Below are 17,394 nucleotides of genomic sequence, written 5' to 3' on the forward strand. Positions count from 1 at the left end.
TCTTCAAACACAATCAAATGCCTCTAGCAAGACAGGGCTTAGCAGGAGAGAGTGGCAGCATCCAGGACAGCCATAGTCTGTGAGCTATGGACGCTCTGCCAAGACACATACCTGTGGTTAAACAATGCTGCAAAGATCACTCTTAACAGCATGGAGGAAATATACAACAGATCTTTACTTTTCTCCAATAACATGCGAAGCAGACGCATTCTAAAGCAAAACTTGGCTCAATAAACTTTAATTACTCTGTATCTGCCTATAAATCATGTTATATTAAAGGAATTACAGTATCTTACACCTAAAGTCAAATGCAACATTCTTGCACCTAGTTAGAAAACTTTAAAATACTTTTATTTATAATTGTCCACTACTAGAGCACTGCAGTGGCACTGTAATTTGAACAGTACTGCTCATTTGTTCTAGAGAATTTGTAATAAGTACCTGAAATATTTAACATTGAGGTTAGTTTATTTTGTAACATAAAAATGACTACTTCATTTTTCAAATTAATCTAATTTTGCAAAATTAACTGTAGCGTTATATTTTCATATCCAACAGCATTATTTTTTCCACTTAATTTAAAATTAAATAATAGCCTAGTAACTTTTTTTAAAGAAAAAAAAATTCAAAGAGATCTTAATCCATAGAAATAACACAACATTTCTTGCTAATAAATGAAATTAAAATTAAGGCAACTATGATATTAAAAGCCTGACCAAGTGATACATTCAAGAATGTAAACAAAGCAAGAGTTTCTTCCTAAGTTTAAAAGTACAAGGTAAACCGCTGTGAATTAAAATGAAGTGACAGAATCATTCAGGACCGGCACACATTGACCCGTACACACTGCTCACTGTGCTGTGCAACAACGAGACAACAAACACAGGGGGAGAACATGTGACATCCCCTCTCTGCTGGTCGCGAGGGGAGCGTGGAGAATAAAACGTCACCGATGAGGTGCTTCTCCCTCACCGACATCTTCAGAGCAAGGTCTGCTTAGCCATGCAGGGGGTCTGAATTCAGATTCCTCTAAACTATGTGGAAAGAGAGCAAATGCTCACAAAATAAGTTGCATTGAGTAGGCAATGCATTAATTAATACTCCTTATCAATTTACTCAGTGCAAGTAAAGTCCCCTGTTAATGCCGTTTAGAGTCCATCGGTGCCGAAGCAGGTAACGGTAACAGCCGGCTGTTCGGAGCTGAGAAAGCTTCTGTTCAACCAGATACAGAACATCTGGGGTTCGGCAGGGCAGGCGTCGTTGCTGGCCACAGCCTCAGCTGCAGACCACCCCCCTGGCCTACGAGCGCTTCGCAGGCTTCGCGATGAGCTGTCTCTCCCTCTCCAGCTCCTTCTCCCTCTGCTGCTCCCTCTCCAGGGCCTCCTTCTGTCTCTGCTGCTGCAGCTTCAGGGCTCTTTTCTGTGACGGGGCAGGGAAACGTTGCTCTCAGACCACAGCACCGATCAATCAGTTTTATTCTTATAGAGGACCTTTTAATCCAGAGCAATCCAGAGCACTTTACAGAAATTATACATGAATCACTCCATTCCGGAAGTACCCTGGTAGATATTTTAGAGACCGATTTAGAAGAAAGCCTGATCTGCAATAACTGTGACTTAAGGCATGAAGTACTTTCTCGAGCCTGTCACTACACGACTATATTTCTCAGTTTCAATCTTATTTATTCTTCCTTGGAATGCCATTTACTGGCAATAAAAACAAAGGCTAAATGCAAGACATTATCAGGTTACCTAATCCACAAATGTTTAAGTCCTTTTACCAATTGTTTTCACACATACTGTACATATAAATTCACTTCCACTTAAATGCTCAGGTCCTTCTTTATTCCTTGGAAGCACTTTTAACATACACAATGATCTGTGCTCAGCTCAAAGATTCTTTTTTTAAACAAATAACGCTGCTCACATACAGTAGCTCTTTTCATCTCTAACTGACCCAAAGCATTTTCTATTCACAAGAAGGGGCTGGCTTCATCCAGCACTGGCTTCCCCGGGTAACGAGAGGCAGACATGCCGCTCCTGTGTCCTGTGACACTGCAGATGGGGGGAAGGGAGCAATTACTGTGCTAATGGAAATTAGGAGGGCATTTAGGAAGGTTGGGATGTGTAAATTCAGAACGGAATTTAGCCCAAAGGCTGGGATTAACACCCCCAGTCGTTCCAGTAGTGTCATGGGATTTTTAATAAGCGAGTAGTCATGACCTTGGTTTAAGATCTCATCTGCAAAATGGCACCTGCTATAGCATACTGTCCTTGTTACTAGACTGAAGCATTGGTCAAGACGGAGGAGCGCCACCTACAGGTCCACTGGTACCACTTACACCAACAAGTGCGAGGTCTGACCAGACTCAGCCTTGCTTAAATCTGACAATGTCGGGTAGGAAGGTGGCATATTTGCTGTCTAAATGTATCTAAATCTTGACTGTGACAAGAGACCCAAGACCATGACAGGAAAACATTTGCTTACCTTTAGTTTGGTCGTTTTTTCATGAAGCGCCATCATTTCTTTTCTTATATTTACTAATTTAGTGTGGTAGTGTTTTGCTTCTGCAAACTGCAAACAAAATGGTCAGATAAAAAGCCTTTCAGGTCAAAGTCTTTTTTTTTTAATGTAAAAGACTAAACAAAGTTAAGTTGCAGAATATGTATGGAACACTTCCATGCTGAAAATAGAGGGACACCCTGCTACAATCAGATCCAGGAATAAAGTCACTCAGACCCACCCTAACATGCATTTGGGAGATAATTTAGAAGTTAAGACTATAAACAGCTGAGAGGGTACTGGGCAGTATGTCAAATTTATAATGCTATAATCCATCCAGGGTGCTCAACTGGTATTAGTGCTGCCCAAGTGCAGGTTATGTTCTATAATCACAGGTTCCAGCTTGGGTCATGTTACTAGCTGACTGTGACTGGGACTGCCCATGTCACCAGCCATAAGTGACTGAGCGCTGCAGAGGAGAGGGTGGGACTAGTCGGCCAGGACTTTCTCCACTGTCAGCCAGCCCTGCTGCCTCCTGGGCACTTGCAGGCATGCGATTCTGTCAGTGAGGGACATGCCTCACACTCCACACAGATAGCATCCCAGGTCTGGAATTGCACCCAGGGCCACAGCACTGCGAGGGAGCGCTGGTAACCACTGTCACTAATAAGTACGTGTCAATATATAAACTCTCGTGTGACGAGCCCGAACGAACTTACCAGGGAACTGATATCAAGAAGTGAACTGCACTCTCGGAATTTTGCAATTTCCTGTTCAAGTGTGTCTAGCAATATCACTTGATTTTGTCTGAAAAGGAGTATAAAATTGTAAATGCACACAAAGCAGGTGTTATAAAATACATTTCATATTCACAGTTCAGTACCCATTAATGTTGGTAATGAAAACGTCAAATTTGGGTTTCTAAGTGTTACACTTTCTCCATGCTTAACTCTCCACTGTTGACTAAGCAGAACTACAGTATGTGCTGGAAGTGCAAGAACTGAATTCTCCGTTTGCTGCTCTTTTAGTCTGTATTTTAAAAAAGGTGCTGTTCAGGCCCACAAAACAGACATATGACAAACATCCAGACTTTCACAATGAAGTGAGCAGAGTAATGCTAGAAAACAGGCATAAGAAATAAGTCATGGCTTCTACTGTGGTATTATGGTGGTATTAACTTGTTTTTAAAGGCTTTCTTTAGCCTGTTTCGAAACACAACATTCATCAACACAAGCGCAGATGACCCAGTTAATGACTATTTTATGTGGGTTTCAGGCAAGCTGATATTTTCCTTAAAATGGCACTTACGTCAGTTCCTGTAGGGCCAGCTTTGAATTCTGTAGCTCCGGTAAGTAATGGCTGATAAGTCCATCTGCCAGCTTCTCCACAGCCTTCTCATCCACAAACATCAGCTCTCCGGGGTCGCCTGCTTCCGGAGACTCTGTACTACAATCTGTGGGAAGTTACGATATCCAACAATAACAGACACGAGCCAGTGACCCAACACCACATTTCTATTCAGAAGACAATAGCGATGGCAACATTCAAGGGGGAAATTATCTTCAATCTAGTTTTCTGGTGGTGAAAACACAAGCAGTGTCAACCACAAGATTCCAGTATCCTATTGAATTCCAATAAGTAAATAAGCTTTGGTCCAGATAACGCACTCTTTTTAAATGTAGAGCCAGAGATTTTTAATTTATAACTGGGGGGCCACCACGTCATTGACTCATAACTCAAAACTCTGCATTTTCTGAACAGAACAGATAAAGCACGAGCCTTCAGGACAGCTTAGAATCAGTCCTTTCAAATGAACAGTCTCAAAAGAGTGAGGCTCTTCCGCACGAGATCATCCGCTTTTCCCCTCATTACGATGGCTGGACTTCAATACTGAGCTCGGTCTGCTCTGCAGTTTGATTTGGTGGGGAAGTAAGAATATCACCTGTGGAGATGCCGTGGGGCGGTACAGCAGTAGTCTGCGAATCTTCTTCTGAAGGCTCCATTGAATCTGCACACAGAACAAAGCCTGGCAAAGTGACAGCGGGACCCCTCCCACTCACCTGGCAAAACAGCACAAAGCAGCAGAGTGGAGTCAGAGGCAGGGCTCAGTTCCAGGAGGGAGGCTGAGGAGCTTTACTCCAAGTGCCCCACTAAAACCTCTGATGCCTGAATTGGTTTCCAGGTTTTCAATGTAAAACAGATTATTATTTTTTTCCGTTAATGTTTGTGGTTAAATCAACGCTTCATTTAAAAAAAAAACGATTTTATAACGGAATCCTTAGGCATTATGTCAAATCAACATCAAACTTCGTTGGAAAAAACATGCAATTGTGATTTGATAAATAATGTGCAAACACATAACCTTGCCGTTCTCATAAAACAATGCTCAGTTCATCTTCCATACCCAAGTAAAAAACCTTCTTTCCAGGTGTAGATTATAACCGCCGCTATTTCCATCACGAAAGAGCCAAAAAGGCACTTCATAACAGATCTAATGTACAGTAAACTTACGAAGTGCATGCATTGTCAGTGTTTTAACACGCAGTCTAAGACGACACCATTTAAAGCGAGACAAGTAAACCCAGCCTTCATATTATTCACACATTAATAACAGGTAACGTAATCATATTGTAGAAGCTATGCGCATTCGCTGAAACATTTACGCTACATTGCGCAATCTTTAACATGCTCCTTAGAGGTAAAACATACAGAAAAACTACTACTTTGTTGCTAATTTTGAAATAATAAAGAAATTAAATTCAAAGGTGCAACAAACCGTTATGATTGAACAATTGGTTTAACATGCAGAAAACTCACATTTCTTATCACAAATACCTTTTTAACAATTCATAACAAATACTCTCCAAGTTGGTTCCCAAACAAATCTTTCTGACTCCACCATTACCATCATCTGTCACTAATCAGGAAATACCAGGACGCACAGCGCAGCCTTGGTTAATGGGTTAAGGCCACATTTAAAGGAAACCAACGCGACTCCCGTTTCGGCAGTTCCCGGAAACCGTCGTGTATGTTCGACAAAGAAAGGCGTTAGAAAGAGACCTTTCAAAATTTCAAATTAAATTGTTAACGTATACGATTTTCTTGTCAATTTCAAATTCAATATTAAAAAATGCTCTTTTTTTACTTTAGACCATTTAAACGGCACTAAAATGTAGCTAGTGTTTAAAAGTAGAATTTAAAATATTAATATGCTTCTGTGAAGGAAACTTTTTATCCAAACTGCGAAGAAGTAGGTATGAATCCATCACTATCAACCTTTCAATACAGGCATACATTCGTATAAATCCTTAAATTGATAATCAGTGTAGTTAGTAGAATTAACAATGTAATATCCTATAATCTCATTGTCTAACCGTCAGCTACAATTCACATTCTTACCGAATTCTGTACGTCTGACAAGAATGCAACTACAACTAAATTGCATTTTTTATTTTTGATATTTTAATGTTCTTGTATTCCACATCCTCTCCTGTACCATATTTTAGCTTTACTTTATATCACAGTAGCAAAATCATATAAATCCTCCAAGAAGAGTTATTTAACATAACATATATGTCTGTAGTGTACAATAGTCACAACTATGATGTTTATTAAAGTAATTATGATTATTAATTATTAATTAATTATGATACGGGTTGCTATGTTAGAATTAAGCGAAGACCCAGTGAATGCCGATTGCTTCTTACAAAATTAATTGCACTTATGTCATCATTGCGAAATTAATATTTGTTAATAGAAGTGCTACCACGGAAGTTAACGACACTTGCCGAAGATTGCCGAAATAAGGAGGCTGTGCCGCAATTCAGTGCGGTTTTGTCCCATATAGGCAGGCTGTTCAATGTCTCCGAAAACATCATCCTCATGTGACTTGATGTAGTCGCACGTGACTCCTGTGCGCAACCTAACATGACTGCGCTCTCCGGATTGGCGGAGGGAGGCTGTGGGCGTTCAGCCGTGGCGTCGGCAGTACACTTGTTTAAAAGACATGGTTTTCTTTATGGGATTTAAAACGATCCCATTTACATTGGTGCTAGTGAGTGATTTAAATATTACCCAACTCATCCCCTAAATATTTGCGCTGAATGACGTTCGTCCGACAAATCCCGTAACGGGGAATGGGAGTGGCGTTACATTATGAGACACACAGTCTCTCATGTGCACAACTCTGCAAATTAAAGAGAGAAATTTCCCATGCAAAAGAAAATTAATGCAGGTTGCAAGTCTGCATTAGACTATCAGGCAATGTGGGTTGAGGAGCAACTACATATCAAACTGAAATGGACGTGGGTTAAAAATATAAATGATTGCTTAATCGACGAACCGTAAAAATCAAAAGGTAAGCGCGGCTCAGATCGGGAAATCAGTCCAAAGGTGATCTGGGCTGCTTCGTTAATCTTTACAGACACCCGCAGCGCTGTCCTACGGCACTCAAATATTGGTCCCTCCTGCGATTTACATGCAGTAGTTCCCGGGGCGATTATAACTGCAGCAGGCTCTGCTCAGCGGGTGGCGGCGGCTGCGGTGAACCCTTCGGGGAGACGTTGGTTCCCAGTTCCCAGTTTCCATGGGAGGAAGAGCGGGCCGGCGGCACCCTCACCCTCCCCTCGCCCGGTAGCGGTGCTGTCACCCCGGCGGGGCGGCGAGGGCGAGTCCCGGGCGGGACCGTGTCTGACGGGTCTCTGACAAGCTGCCTGGCTCAACCCACCCCTTCCTGTCGGAGCCGTTCGGTTGAGAAAAACAGCCGATACCTTCCAGCCACAGCAGCCTCGAAATGACAGCGTAAGTGAAACTGACTTTCTGCTCTTTTTAGAAAAAACGCGGTTAGGTCTTTCTGGGTATACAACAGCTACATTGCTGCTTAAATTCACTAAATGGGCACGCCGTGTTTATCGCTGGTTCTTATTTTCTTGAAAGAAAGAAAAGCGTTTTGTCATTGTCATTATTTCGTGAGAAATATTTTCAAAAGTCAACTCGTATCTACTACCTTTAAAGATAACACATTCCCCCAACAGAGCCCTACGCCGGAACAGCCATTTCAAATCGCCATAAACGCGTTTACTGTAGGTAATTTGATGTCCAGTGCCGCTTGCAAACACTGAACTCGGCGACACGAGATAACCGATCAGTGTAACGAGAAATGTGCGGCTGTCAGCGCCGGCAAACTTCGGTAGAGACAGGGGCTGGTCGCTGAGCGTATCCTGTCTGATGCTAACACCATAACTTTTATTGTTTTGTAATAGATGCTCCTACCCGTGAGTCATCCTTGGGATATTCAGAAGGCATCGGTTGCTACTTCTGTTATTTAAAACCGAGCCCAGGGAGACATCTGCCTGTTCCTGGGAGATTGACTGTGGGGTTGGACTCGGGACTGTTCACCGCCGCCGGTCGGCACCATGTCGGGGGCCGGCGTGCTGCAGAGGCTGCGGAGAGTCTTCCAGGGCAAACCGCCGGAGTGGGACCTCAGCGACACGGCTGCCTTTGACTTCTCGGATGAGCTGGCGGACGAGGAGACCCCCGGCTTTAACAAGCTGCGGGTCGTGGTGTCGGGCGAGCCGGGGGACTTCCCGGCCGGCGCCAGCGCGAACGGGGCGGCGATAAGCGCGGAGACGGACGATGACGACTCGCTGCTGGGCTCTTCGTCGAGCCTGCAGAGCCCCGGCATTGCCCCGGACCCCTGCGAGGGCTGCACTAAAAAAACCCACCGGCTGAAGCAGAGCAGGGCGATGAAGAAGTTAGGGTTCGCTGCCCTGCTGTATCTCCTCTTCATGATAGGTGAACTCGTAGGTGAGCAGACGTTCAGAATGATTCACTAAGGCGGCGTTCCGGAGTGCATTATAAATGTCCACAGGAAATGAGAAATCGCACACCTTTCTGTTTTTAGGGGTCCTGTATGAAGTTGAGATGATGCAGTCCGGGGTTTTAACATCCGTGCCACACAGTGCACTTTGGTACATAATCAACACTATTAAAGTATATCTACCCTACCATATTTTAATAATGAATGACTCTGAAAAGGTCTACCTTGGGCCAGCAGTATTCCCGTTTATGCCAGGTATTAGTTCTGTGTGCCTTTATAATATGCAGCACCAAGAAACACTAGTTCACAACATTCAGGACTTGAATCACAGGAAGATTATTTTTGGTTTTGCCTTTTTTGTTAAAGCCTCCTGCTTAATAGCTTAACATTCCTGAGTGGATAATGTTTCTGGACTTCAAAAACAGTGTCCCTAAGAGTGCATTGTTGGATAAAAGATTTTTAATTTAACCACCAGTAAACCTGTAAGTGGGAACTTGTTTACACATGAAGTTCACACAAATTGCTAAATATTTTACTTTGTGAGTACAAATGTAAGATTTTGCAATGACCAGCCCATACCTTACTGTCATTTTGTTCGATTGTCATGACGTGAGTGTGCTCTTGATGGGCTGGTGGTCAGTAGTAAAGGGTTTGTAAGCCTCGAAATGACAGCGTCCTGTCACTGCACTACTGTAGTACTCAGCACAGTGGTCTTTCTCACCAAAGCCCTAGGTTGTACGCATTGCTTTGGGAAGGAAGTAGACAGAGTCAGATCTGTCAGTTCCCAACCCAGATTATCATCTCACTTCAGCTATGAAGTCTGTGGAGTCCTGATGATGCAGCAGGTGTTTTCTGAAAGCACCTGAGGCAGCTGTTATTTGATCTTTCTGTTTGATGAATTGGTTCTTACAGTACTTTGCAAATGTTTGAGATCTGTTGCATTCCCCGAATCTCACTTGTTTGCTCTTTCTGTAACCTTGCGTTCTGCACCTAATCAACTTTAACTCATTTTAAAAATTCGCCGTAAGGTGGTTATGTCTCCAATAGCCTAGCGATTATGACCGATGCGCTTCACATGATAACGGATCTCATCGGTATTGTTGTGTCCTTGCTTGCACTGTGGCTGTCTGCAAAACCTCCTACAAAAAGATTCACCTTCGGACTTCATCGTCTAGGTAAGTGATATGGATCTATGGCCCGTTCAGTTGCTTGCTTGTCTTTGTTGTTTGGTGTCATCCCTGCTTTGATTTATAAAACTATTTGATGGACAAGATGGGAAAATTATTTAAAATCTCATGCAGGTGGTTTATAAGGGGACTTTTGTCTGTAGTTCCCTCTTACTCATTATAAGCAGATGAATCCAGACACCAGCTGACTTCTGCTAAAGACTGTGAGGAAGATGAATGATTTTGATTATGTTAGAGGTTTGTCACAGAAGTGACATTACACCATGTGGACAATAATCAAAACAAAATGACCTCATTTCATTTCCAAACTGAGTCATGCAGGGTTTGTTTTGTACAAAAACAGAACATGGTGAAACTGGATTAAGAACATACGTGTTCACAAGTAGCAGTTCCTCAATTTTAGCCTTTCGGGTCCAATGGATAGGCAGTCAGTCCAGGTCTGCAGGACAGGATAAGCTTGTGGTTGAATTCCAGGCTACTGTTAACCTGTCAGGCCTAGAATTGTTGCTGGAATGATTTATGTGATTTATACAATTAAATGGATTATGTAGTTTTCAAACAAGTCTGAAGCACCCAAGAATGTTTTCTGCCTTTAAAATCCATGTTGTCGGTCTGTTTAGTGTGAAATGGTGATTGGTGCAACTGGCTTTCATACTCTTGAGATGTGTGTCAAATTATTGAAACCAGTTTTAGTTGCTTAGTTTGATATATTTCAAGTTTGTCTATAAACATTCTATCATTCTCTGTGCCGTAAATGGTATATGTGGTTACATCTCAAACAAATAAGGAACTATAAGCCTTATCTAAATTTGTGAAATCTCTCTTGATGGCTCACCATTTCATGAGTTTAATTTCCCGTAAACGTGAAATGTAGTTATAATCCTGTGGCAAAAGATCAGTTTTGATGTATCCTATGTTCTTAGTATTACATTCTTGCACAAAGAATAACTTGTAATCCTGAGCTTTTATCCTACCCAACAGAAGAGGGAAGTTTTTCTCTAGATTTCCCCTTTTAGCAGTACAGATCACAGTTTGTTTGTGTGGAGAGTGGATCCGTCATGTAACTGATCTGTTTCTGGGCTGCAGAGGTCATCTCAGCTGCCATCAGCGTTCTGCTGATATACATTCTGACTGGGGCTCTTCTGTACGAGGCTGTGCAGCGAACTCTCCACCAGGACTTTGACATCAACGGCGATGTCATGCTCATCACTGCTGCAGTTGGAGTGGCTGTCAATGTACTGTAAGCACATGTTTCTGTTGAAATCTTAATGTTTTGGCACAGAAGACATAGATGTTTTTCTGAATACCATCAGGGTATCTCACAGACCCGCTAATGTTTGACTAAAGAGATCTATAAAAAAGGCCTTGTAAACACTGATGATTTTCCTTTTAAAAAAGGCTTACTTGTGAAGGAGACTTTGTCTTCTTGAAGATTATAATCTTTTCAAAGCTCCACCATGGCAATTAAAGTATTAAAGAAAAATAAGGAGATAATAGTTTATTAAGAAGCATACAGTTTTAGATGAAGACACAAAAGTGTTTTATCTTTGGCTTTTTTGTACCTCCTGTTTTAACCTTGTTTTGGTTAAACAGAGAGACATTAAATCTTTAATATACTCAACCAGGATCACATCAGAACAGCAAAGTTGTATTAGTATTTGATGATTACTTTTTCTATTGGGTAGAAAGCTGCCTTGTCTCTAAAAAAGATACCCTTAAATGCTGGGTCTGAATTTTATGTTGGCAATCAGATTGAAGGATTTGCCGTAATCCAGACTCTAATCTTCCTAATGGCTTTTACCAGCAGCTGGTAAATGTTAATCATGACTTTTGTGGTTCTTGACTCTCTCACCAATCATTTTACCATTCTTTCATTTCCTGTTCTGCAGCTCATCTGTATAATCCAGGGAAAACCATTCCTGATCCTGCAGAGCCACAGTCCAGCAGGTCTTATAAATCACCCTTCATCAATTCCTAAAGACTCGGAACAATTATATTTTGACCACTGCAGTTGGTGATTTGTTCAATGATGTCTTCCTGAGGTCATCTGATCTGAATATATATGACATCATGTAGCTTTCCAGGACCTTTGTTGTCCATTTTTGACTTTGGTTCATATAATTTACTGTACAAAGTTGTTTAAAACTCGCATGCATTCCAAGTCAGACCTGCTGGATTGGGGCTCACCAGGGCCAGGGGTTGGTGGCCCTGCTTCTGCATGAGCTCTAGTGCTGCCCTGTTGTTGGTTTGTGAAACCTTTGACAAGATCTTGCCACCTCTTGCCTTCTTGTACAGAATGGGATTCCTTCTGAATCAGTCAGGACACCTCCATTCTCACTCCCACTCCCACTCTCACTCTCACGGGCCCTCCCCAGCTGCCCACAGCTCAGGGCAAAGCCACAGCAGCCTGGCAGTGAGGGCTGCCTTCATCCACGCCCTGGGAGACCTGCTGCAGAGCATCGGGGTCCTGGTGGCTGCTTATATCGTCCGCTTCAAGGTATTCTGCGCCTCTGTCACTTTACTGTTTCTTCAGGCAATGACGTTAACCCATAACTTAGATTCTTTGCTAAGACGTTGGAGCATAACTTCTGTGAGTCACTGAAAACATTCTACTTCTGCCTGTTGCAATTTCTTTTGAGCAAAAATCTTCACAAATTGGTAGTCGCCAAAAAGTGAGAAAAAAGGTGATTTCATCTCTTTACATCTTGCTTTTGCAGCCTGAATACAAGATTGCCGACCCGATCTGCACCTATATATTCTCAGTCCTTGTCCTGTTCACAACAGTCCGAATTATTTGGGACGCGGGGATTATTGTGCTTGAAGGTAAGGCATCTCACTGGCTTCGTGCTGCAAAATGCACGGTTCATATAATTCTCTGTTTCCTGTTTTTCCTGTTATGTTGGTGTGTGTACTTTCAAATACTTTTAAAGTCTACGTAGCATGTGAGAAACTCAGAAAGGAGGACCATACCCTGTTTTTTTTTCTTCTTGTGCTTAAACACCAATGGAAAGCAATATTTTTTTCCTTCACGGCAGGGGTTCCCAGACATCTGGATGTGGCCCGTATCAAAGAGGACCTGCTGAAGCTTGAAGATGTGCACTCAGTAGAGGATCTCAACGTCTGGGCGTTAACTACAGACAAAACAGCTGCAGTGGTGCATCTTCAGCTCCGTGAGTGACAGAGACCATTTTCTCTTGAAATGTCTCTTTCGCCTCATTGACAGAGAAAACAAGAAGTGAAAACCGAAACACAGCTAACCCACGTCACCAGCATGCCTGAACATGAGTTTTTTTGCATGAAAAGTAAAAGTGTGATTAAAAAGCTTTAACGGGCAAGTGGTGTAGTAGGACTCTAAGGTGTTTATACATCAATATATAAAATATCTAATTCAGCTATATTTTTTGGACTGAACTGCTTGTGACAGTGTATTTGTTAAAGGACCCTTTACCTTATCCTTAAACTCAGTGGAGTCTGTTATCATGTCTTGCTGATGATACAAGAGCAAAGCTGTGCATCTCTAGTATGCATTTTAGAATTGAGGTGTTCTGTTTGAAGTCTGTGCTGTTATGTTCCTGTTAAAGGTCAGCTGTTCTGAATCTATAGGCTTCATATCTTGACCATTGAAAGAAACGTATCACTCTGTTTCTGCACGAATGCAGAAGAAAGCTGTCATGCCATCAGAATACAGGAAGCTGGACTAGGTCACATCAGGTGGAGCCATGTCCTCTTTAGCGCTGAATCAAGGCTTTGTGTCGATCGCCTGGGAGGATGTGTGGCGCTCAGCTGCAGAATGACACACTGTATAACAGACCAATCAGTGGGGAGGGCCAGATTGACACTCTGATTCCACAGTGCTACACTGATGAAGGCCTGGGTGCTCATCTCCTGCCTTTCCTGGGTCTTCAAAATCCACATCCTCTACTGCTCTCCTAACAGTGTACATCTGTGGGAGGAGCTGGGACAATGTGTGGCATCTAGAGCTCAGAGCCCAGCGAACAGGCACATGCTTGCCCAGCCTCTGTGAGAGGAATGGGACAGAATCCCACAGCCAGTGGCTGAAACCTGATATAAAGCAGGCCTTGCAGATGTACCATATGAGCGCTTGACTACATGAGCTGCTAACCTGTGACTTTCACAGCAGAACCCCTCTACACCAGCTTTCTTAATGACAGGCATTAATCAGCATAATGAATTTATAAACATCATTTTGGTTGAATAAATTGTTTGTGCATCTGCTACAAAAAGATGTATTCCTAATATAAACTTTGTGAATTTTTAGGTGGTTTCTTCTGATACTCAGTATATGTAATGACAGTCTCATTGGAGGTTGTTCTAACTCTAGACTTTTCCAGGGTTTTCTATACAATGGGAAAAGCTACAACAGGTCACGCCAAGGGCCTCCTCTGCTACCTAGGATGGTTTATTGGCTCTGAGTGCATGCTGGGAAAACTGTGTATTTGTTCCTGTTCAGTTTACAAAGTGTTTACAATTCTTTGCTCATTTCTGTATTCTATTTTTTTTTCAGTTCCGTCCAGCGCAACAAAGTGGGAGGAAGTCCAGTCAAAGGCCAGACTTTTACTATTAAACACATATGGAGTGTACCGCTGCACTGTCCAGCTACAGTCCTTCAGACAGAGGCCTCTGAAAAGTTGCACAAAGTGCCAGGTTGCACGTTCCTGAAGACTGTAGCCTCTTCTTTCTTTTTGGGTATTTTTTTCTTTCTCTAAAGCAATTTTTGTGGTTAACACTGGAGCTGAAGAGCCGGAGCACATTTTTTAAGACGGTTACTATGGCAGAGAACTACAATTGCAAGAGCAAGCAGCAACTCCATAAGAGGTGTATTGAAGCACCTTTCAGTGATATTTCCACATGGAGTGCACATGCTAAAGTGACATCATTTCATTCCTTGTGGTATTTTAACCTTTGGATTGATCGCTGTCTTTTAAAAAAAAAAAACCTTTTTCAAAAGCATTTTGCTGACATGCACCGGGATGCTGCTAAAGACTCTGTGTCATTCCTCCTGTCATTTAAGTTTTGCACGTCAGTTCACTTTCATTCCATTTTGCTCCACACTAATAGAATACATCAGTGATCTGTGATCACTGAGGAACCAGGAAACGGAGGATTGTGCGTTTGCTAGGTGTCGTTAGCTGATTTATCCTTTCAGAGTTTTCTCTGTTGTTTTTCCTTGGTACACCTCTCTCCAAGCACCTTAAATCCAGGGTGTCTTTATCTGCCTCAGTGCACAGAATGCAGTGTTGATTAGCTGTGCCTCTGAAGGAGCTCAGATGTTTTGTATATTTTGTATATTGTTCCTCATGCCTTTAGTTGTAACAAATGCAGCCTTGAAAGACTCTGGAAGGACTCTGGACTGTGCTTTTAGAGTTTTATGGTTTGATAAAAGAAACAGTCTCTATATCTGTGTTCTGTTTTATAACCCACAAGTTGAAAATTAACACTAGTGGTGTTTACTTCAGATCTGACAACATCCTAGCATCTATTGTTTTTTTCTTTCAGAATTTCTGACTTTCTTTTCAGGTATTCTCTTCAGAGAACTCTTGAATATGGCTGTGTGGTCTTTGTAATGTACTGTAGTACTCCAATGAATTCAGATCCTGACAGAATAGTACAACACAAGTCTGATTTTTAAGAAGTTTAAGTTTTTTGTTAATTTAAAAAAAAATAATACTGACAATATTAATAATTGGAAGCGGACTTCAGCATGCTTCTATAATATGCAATTCCAATGTGCTTCTGTCAATACTGCTCCCCCGAAACAAGTATTTTAAAGACCTGTAACGACTTGAGCGTAGCACTGGTGTCTACCAACTCCATGTGCAGTAAATATCAGTGAAAACAGGTTGATGTAGCAGTTAACTGGCAGTGCATGTTGATCTATATGGTTGGAAAATTAATTGTGCAAGTTTTGAATTTATGGATGACATTCTGACATTGTATGTAAGTTGCAGTATTAATTTTATGCATTGTAATGTATTTGCTTTATTTCTTAATTGCAGTCCATTTTCTCGTTGTGCAGTTTCATTTGAATACACATCTTGATTTGAATTTGTGTTTTTATTCACCTCTTCCAGAGACTGTGTTGCAAGCTGATAAAAGGTACAATGTAAATGGGGTATAAGCACAGATAGCAGGGTTTGCATGGTAGTTAAGTTGATATGTTTACTCAGTTAGATAGCATGGAGCAGATCCAGTGGAGGCTGTAGACTAAATACACTTGATCACATGTTTGGACTGCAGCATGTCCTCTGTCTCTGAAGTCTTTGAAGCCACACATCTATAAGTGTTTTTGTAATCCTATAGCACCTTTCCATCTAGTCAACAACTGGATAAAAGCACTAGTTTAATTTACTGAGTATTTTATTTCATGGTTAGAATTATGTAAGCATGCTACACATACTGCAATACTCTATTTTCCTTACATATCTTCTTTACAAGTTCAGATATATTTTGGCTGAGGCATGCTTGCAAGACAAATATTAAAACTGTTACAACAATTAAGGGGGGTTGCTGTAGCCTGTAGGAATAGTTAACAGTTCTTAAGGTGAAGTGTAGACTCCCAAAACACAGCTACATCTCTCCACAGCAGTGTTTAGAAAGCATGAGTGCGAGTGAAAGGAGATGTCAGGTGGCTCTGGCTTTTATGGTATGGTGTTTTAATTAGTTCTTGCAAATTCACACCAATTGTTATGCAACGAAGTGGCTGTGTGTGGGGGAGAATCTTCATCTTGTGAATTGCTGGCTATGTCTCCCTCTGGTGATGAAGATAAACCGATTATGAATCGGTGTCCTCTTTGAACCATATTCCTTGTTTCTCACTTATACCTTGCGTGTCATTTGTTTGTGTTTGAGTTTTACTGAGAAAGAAAGGTACCTTTATTGTATTGCATTGTTTAGCAAATCACTTGAAGTTTTGCAGACTTATTGCACGTTTGACAATGACAGCAAGCCGCCTCAGATATTTGCCAAAGCTGCTCACAGCATTAGATCGGGAAACCGGTGGTTTTGAATGAAGACCTTCATTGCAGAGAACCTCTGATTACTGTGTAATAAACTCATGGCATGTCAAAGGCAGAAGACTAATCCAGTATTAGTTCATATGTAGCCTGGTGTTCAACTGCATTCTTCCTTGTCACTGAAAATGTGAAGAGAGACTTGCATGCAGAAATAAACGGCTTTTGAAAAACATCTTTTAGGTGTGCTTGTTTCCGTTCCTATTGTGCTGGAGTGTACGCCTAAGCTAGGGCCGTAATGGGTATCGGGGCTTCCTGTTCTGTGCGCAGAGAGGTTTCGTATCTGCCGTGAGAGAATGAAAACGGTCTCAGATTGTTGTGTGTAGATCCAGGTGAGCGCTGAACTCCAAGAATGTGTTTATACTGTAGTGTCTTATGTCTGGAAGGTGATGCTGACTGTGTGGAAGGGCCCTCTGTAAGATTACAGGGGAAAAAAGCCAGGCTTGTATTTATACTGCTCTGTTGATGAGTGATTAGTGCAAGTAGGTGCCTTGTCTTGCTTCTGAACTTTTGTCATGAACTCCATGTGACCTGCCATATGGCTCTCTTATTTTTATTTACAGTATAGTTTAAATACAGTACTTCATAGTCCGTCAGGTTAAAAAAGGACAGTCATTCCAGGAATGACTGTATAATAGAACTACATGTCAACAGAACAATTTCCGAACATGGAGAGCAATACTGCCTATATTGGTGCCAGAGGGTTGTGCTTTTTTCACCAGTCAGGTTCAAAACAAGAATATCGTGGAATAACCGTAATTTCCCCAGCAGTAAAAAGTGGACGCTAGGTGGCGCTAAATGACCACAATTGATGAATCGTTTAGCGTGCTAGGTAAAATATTTTCCCTAATTTCCT

The 17,394-nt window shown here is 41.8% G+C and overlaps 2 protein-coding genes across 2 annotated transcripts; one reads left to right on the plus strand and one right to left on the minus strand.

Moving 5' to 3' along the window:
* Positions 1-156: 156 nt before the first annotated feature.
* bloc1s6 (biogenesis of lysosomal organelles complex-1, subunit 6, pallidin) lies at positions 157-5,461 on the minus strand. The gene is made up of 6 exons (XM_069190485.1): positions 5,338-5,461; positions 4,445-4,562; positions 3,811-3,955; positions 3,222-3,309; positions 2,488-2,574; positions 157-1,419 (listed from the first exon to the last, which is right to left on the minus strand). Exons 2-6 carry the CDS (start codon positions 4,503-4,505, stop codon positions 1,300-1,302), a joined length of 501 nt encoding a protein of 166 aa, XP_069046586.1. The 5' UTR covers positions 4,506-4,562; positions 5,338-5,461; the 3' UTR covers positions 157-1,299.
* Positions 5,462-6,422: 961 nt separating this feature from the next.
* slc30a4 (solute carrier family 30 member 4) lies at positions 6,423-16,713 on the plus strand. The gene is made up of 8 exons (XM_069190484.1): positions 6,423-7,302; positions 7,764-8,307; positions 9,349-9,495; positions 10,594-10,747; positions 11,803-12,004; positions 12,225-12,330; positions 12,543-12,677; positions 14,033-16,713. The coding sequence occupies exons 2-8, from the start codon at positions 7,917-7,919 to the stop codon at positions 14,185-14,187; spliced, it is 1,290 nt and encodes a 429-aa protein (XP_069046585.1). The 5' UTR covers positions 6,423-7,302; positions 7,764-7,916; the 3' UTR covers positions 14,188-16,713.
* Positions 16,714-17,394: the final 681 nt, after the last annotated feature.

The sequence above is a fragment of the Lepisosteus oculatus genome, chromosome 5 (genome assembly GCF_040954835.1).
Source record: "Lepisosteus oculatus isolate fLepOcu1 chromosome 5, fLepOcu1.hap2, whole genome shotgun sequence".
Lineage (NCBI taxonomy): Eukaryota > Metazoa > Chordata > Actinopteri > Semionotiformes > Lepisosteidae > Lepisosteus > Lepisosteus oculatus.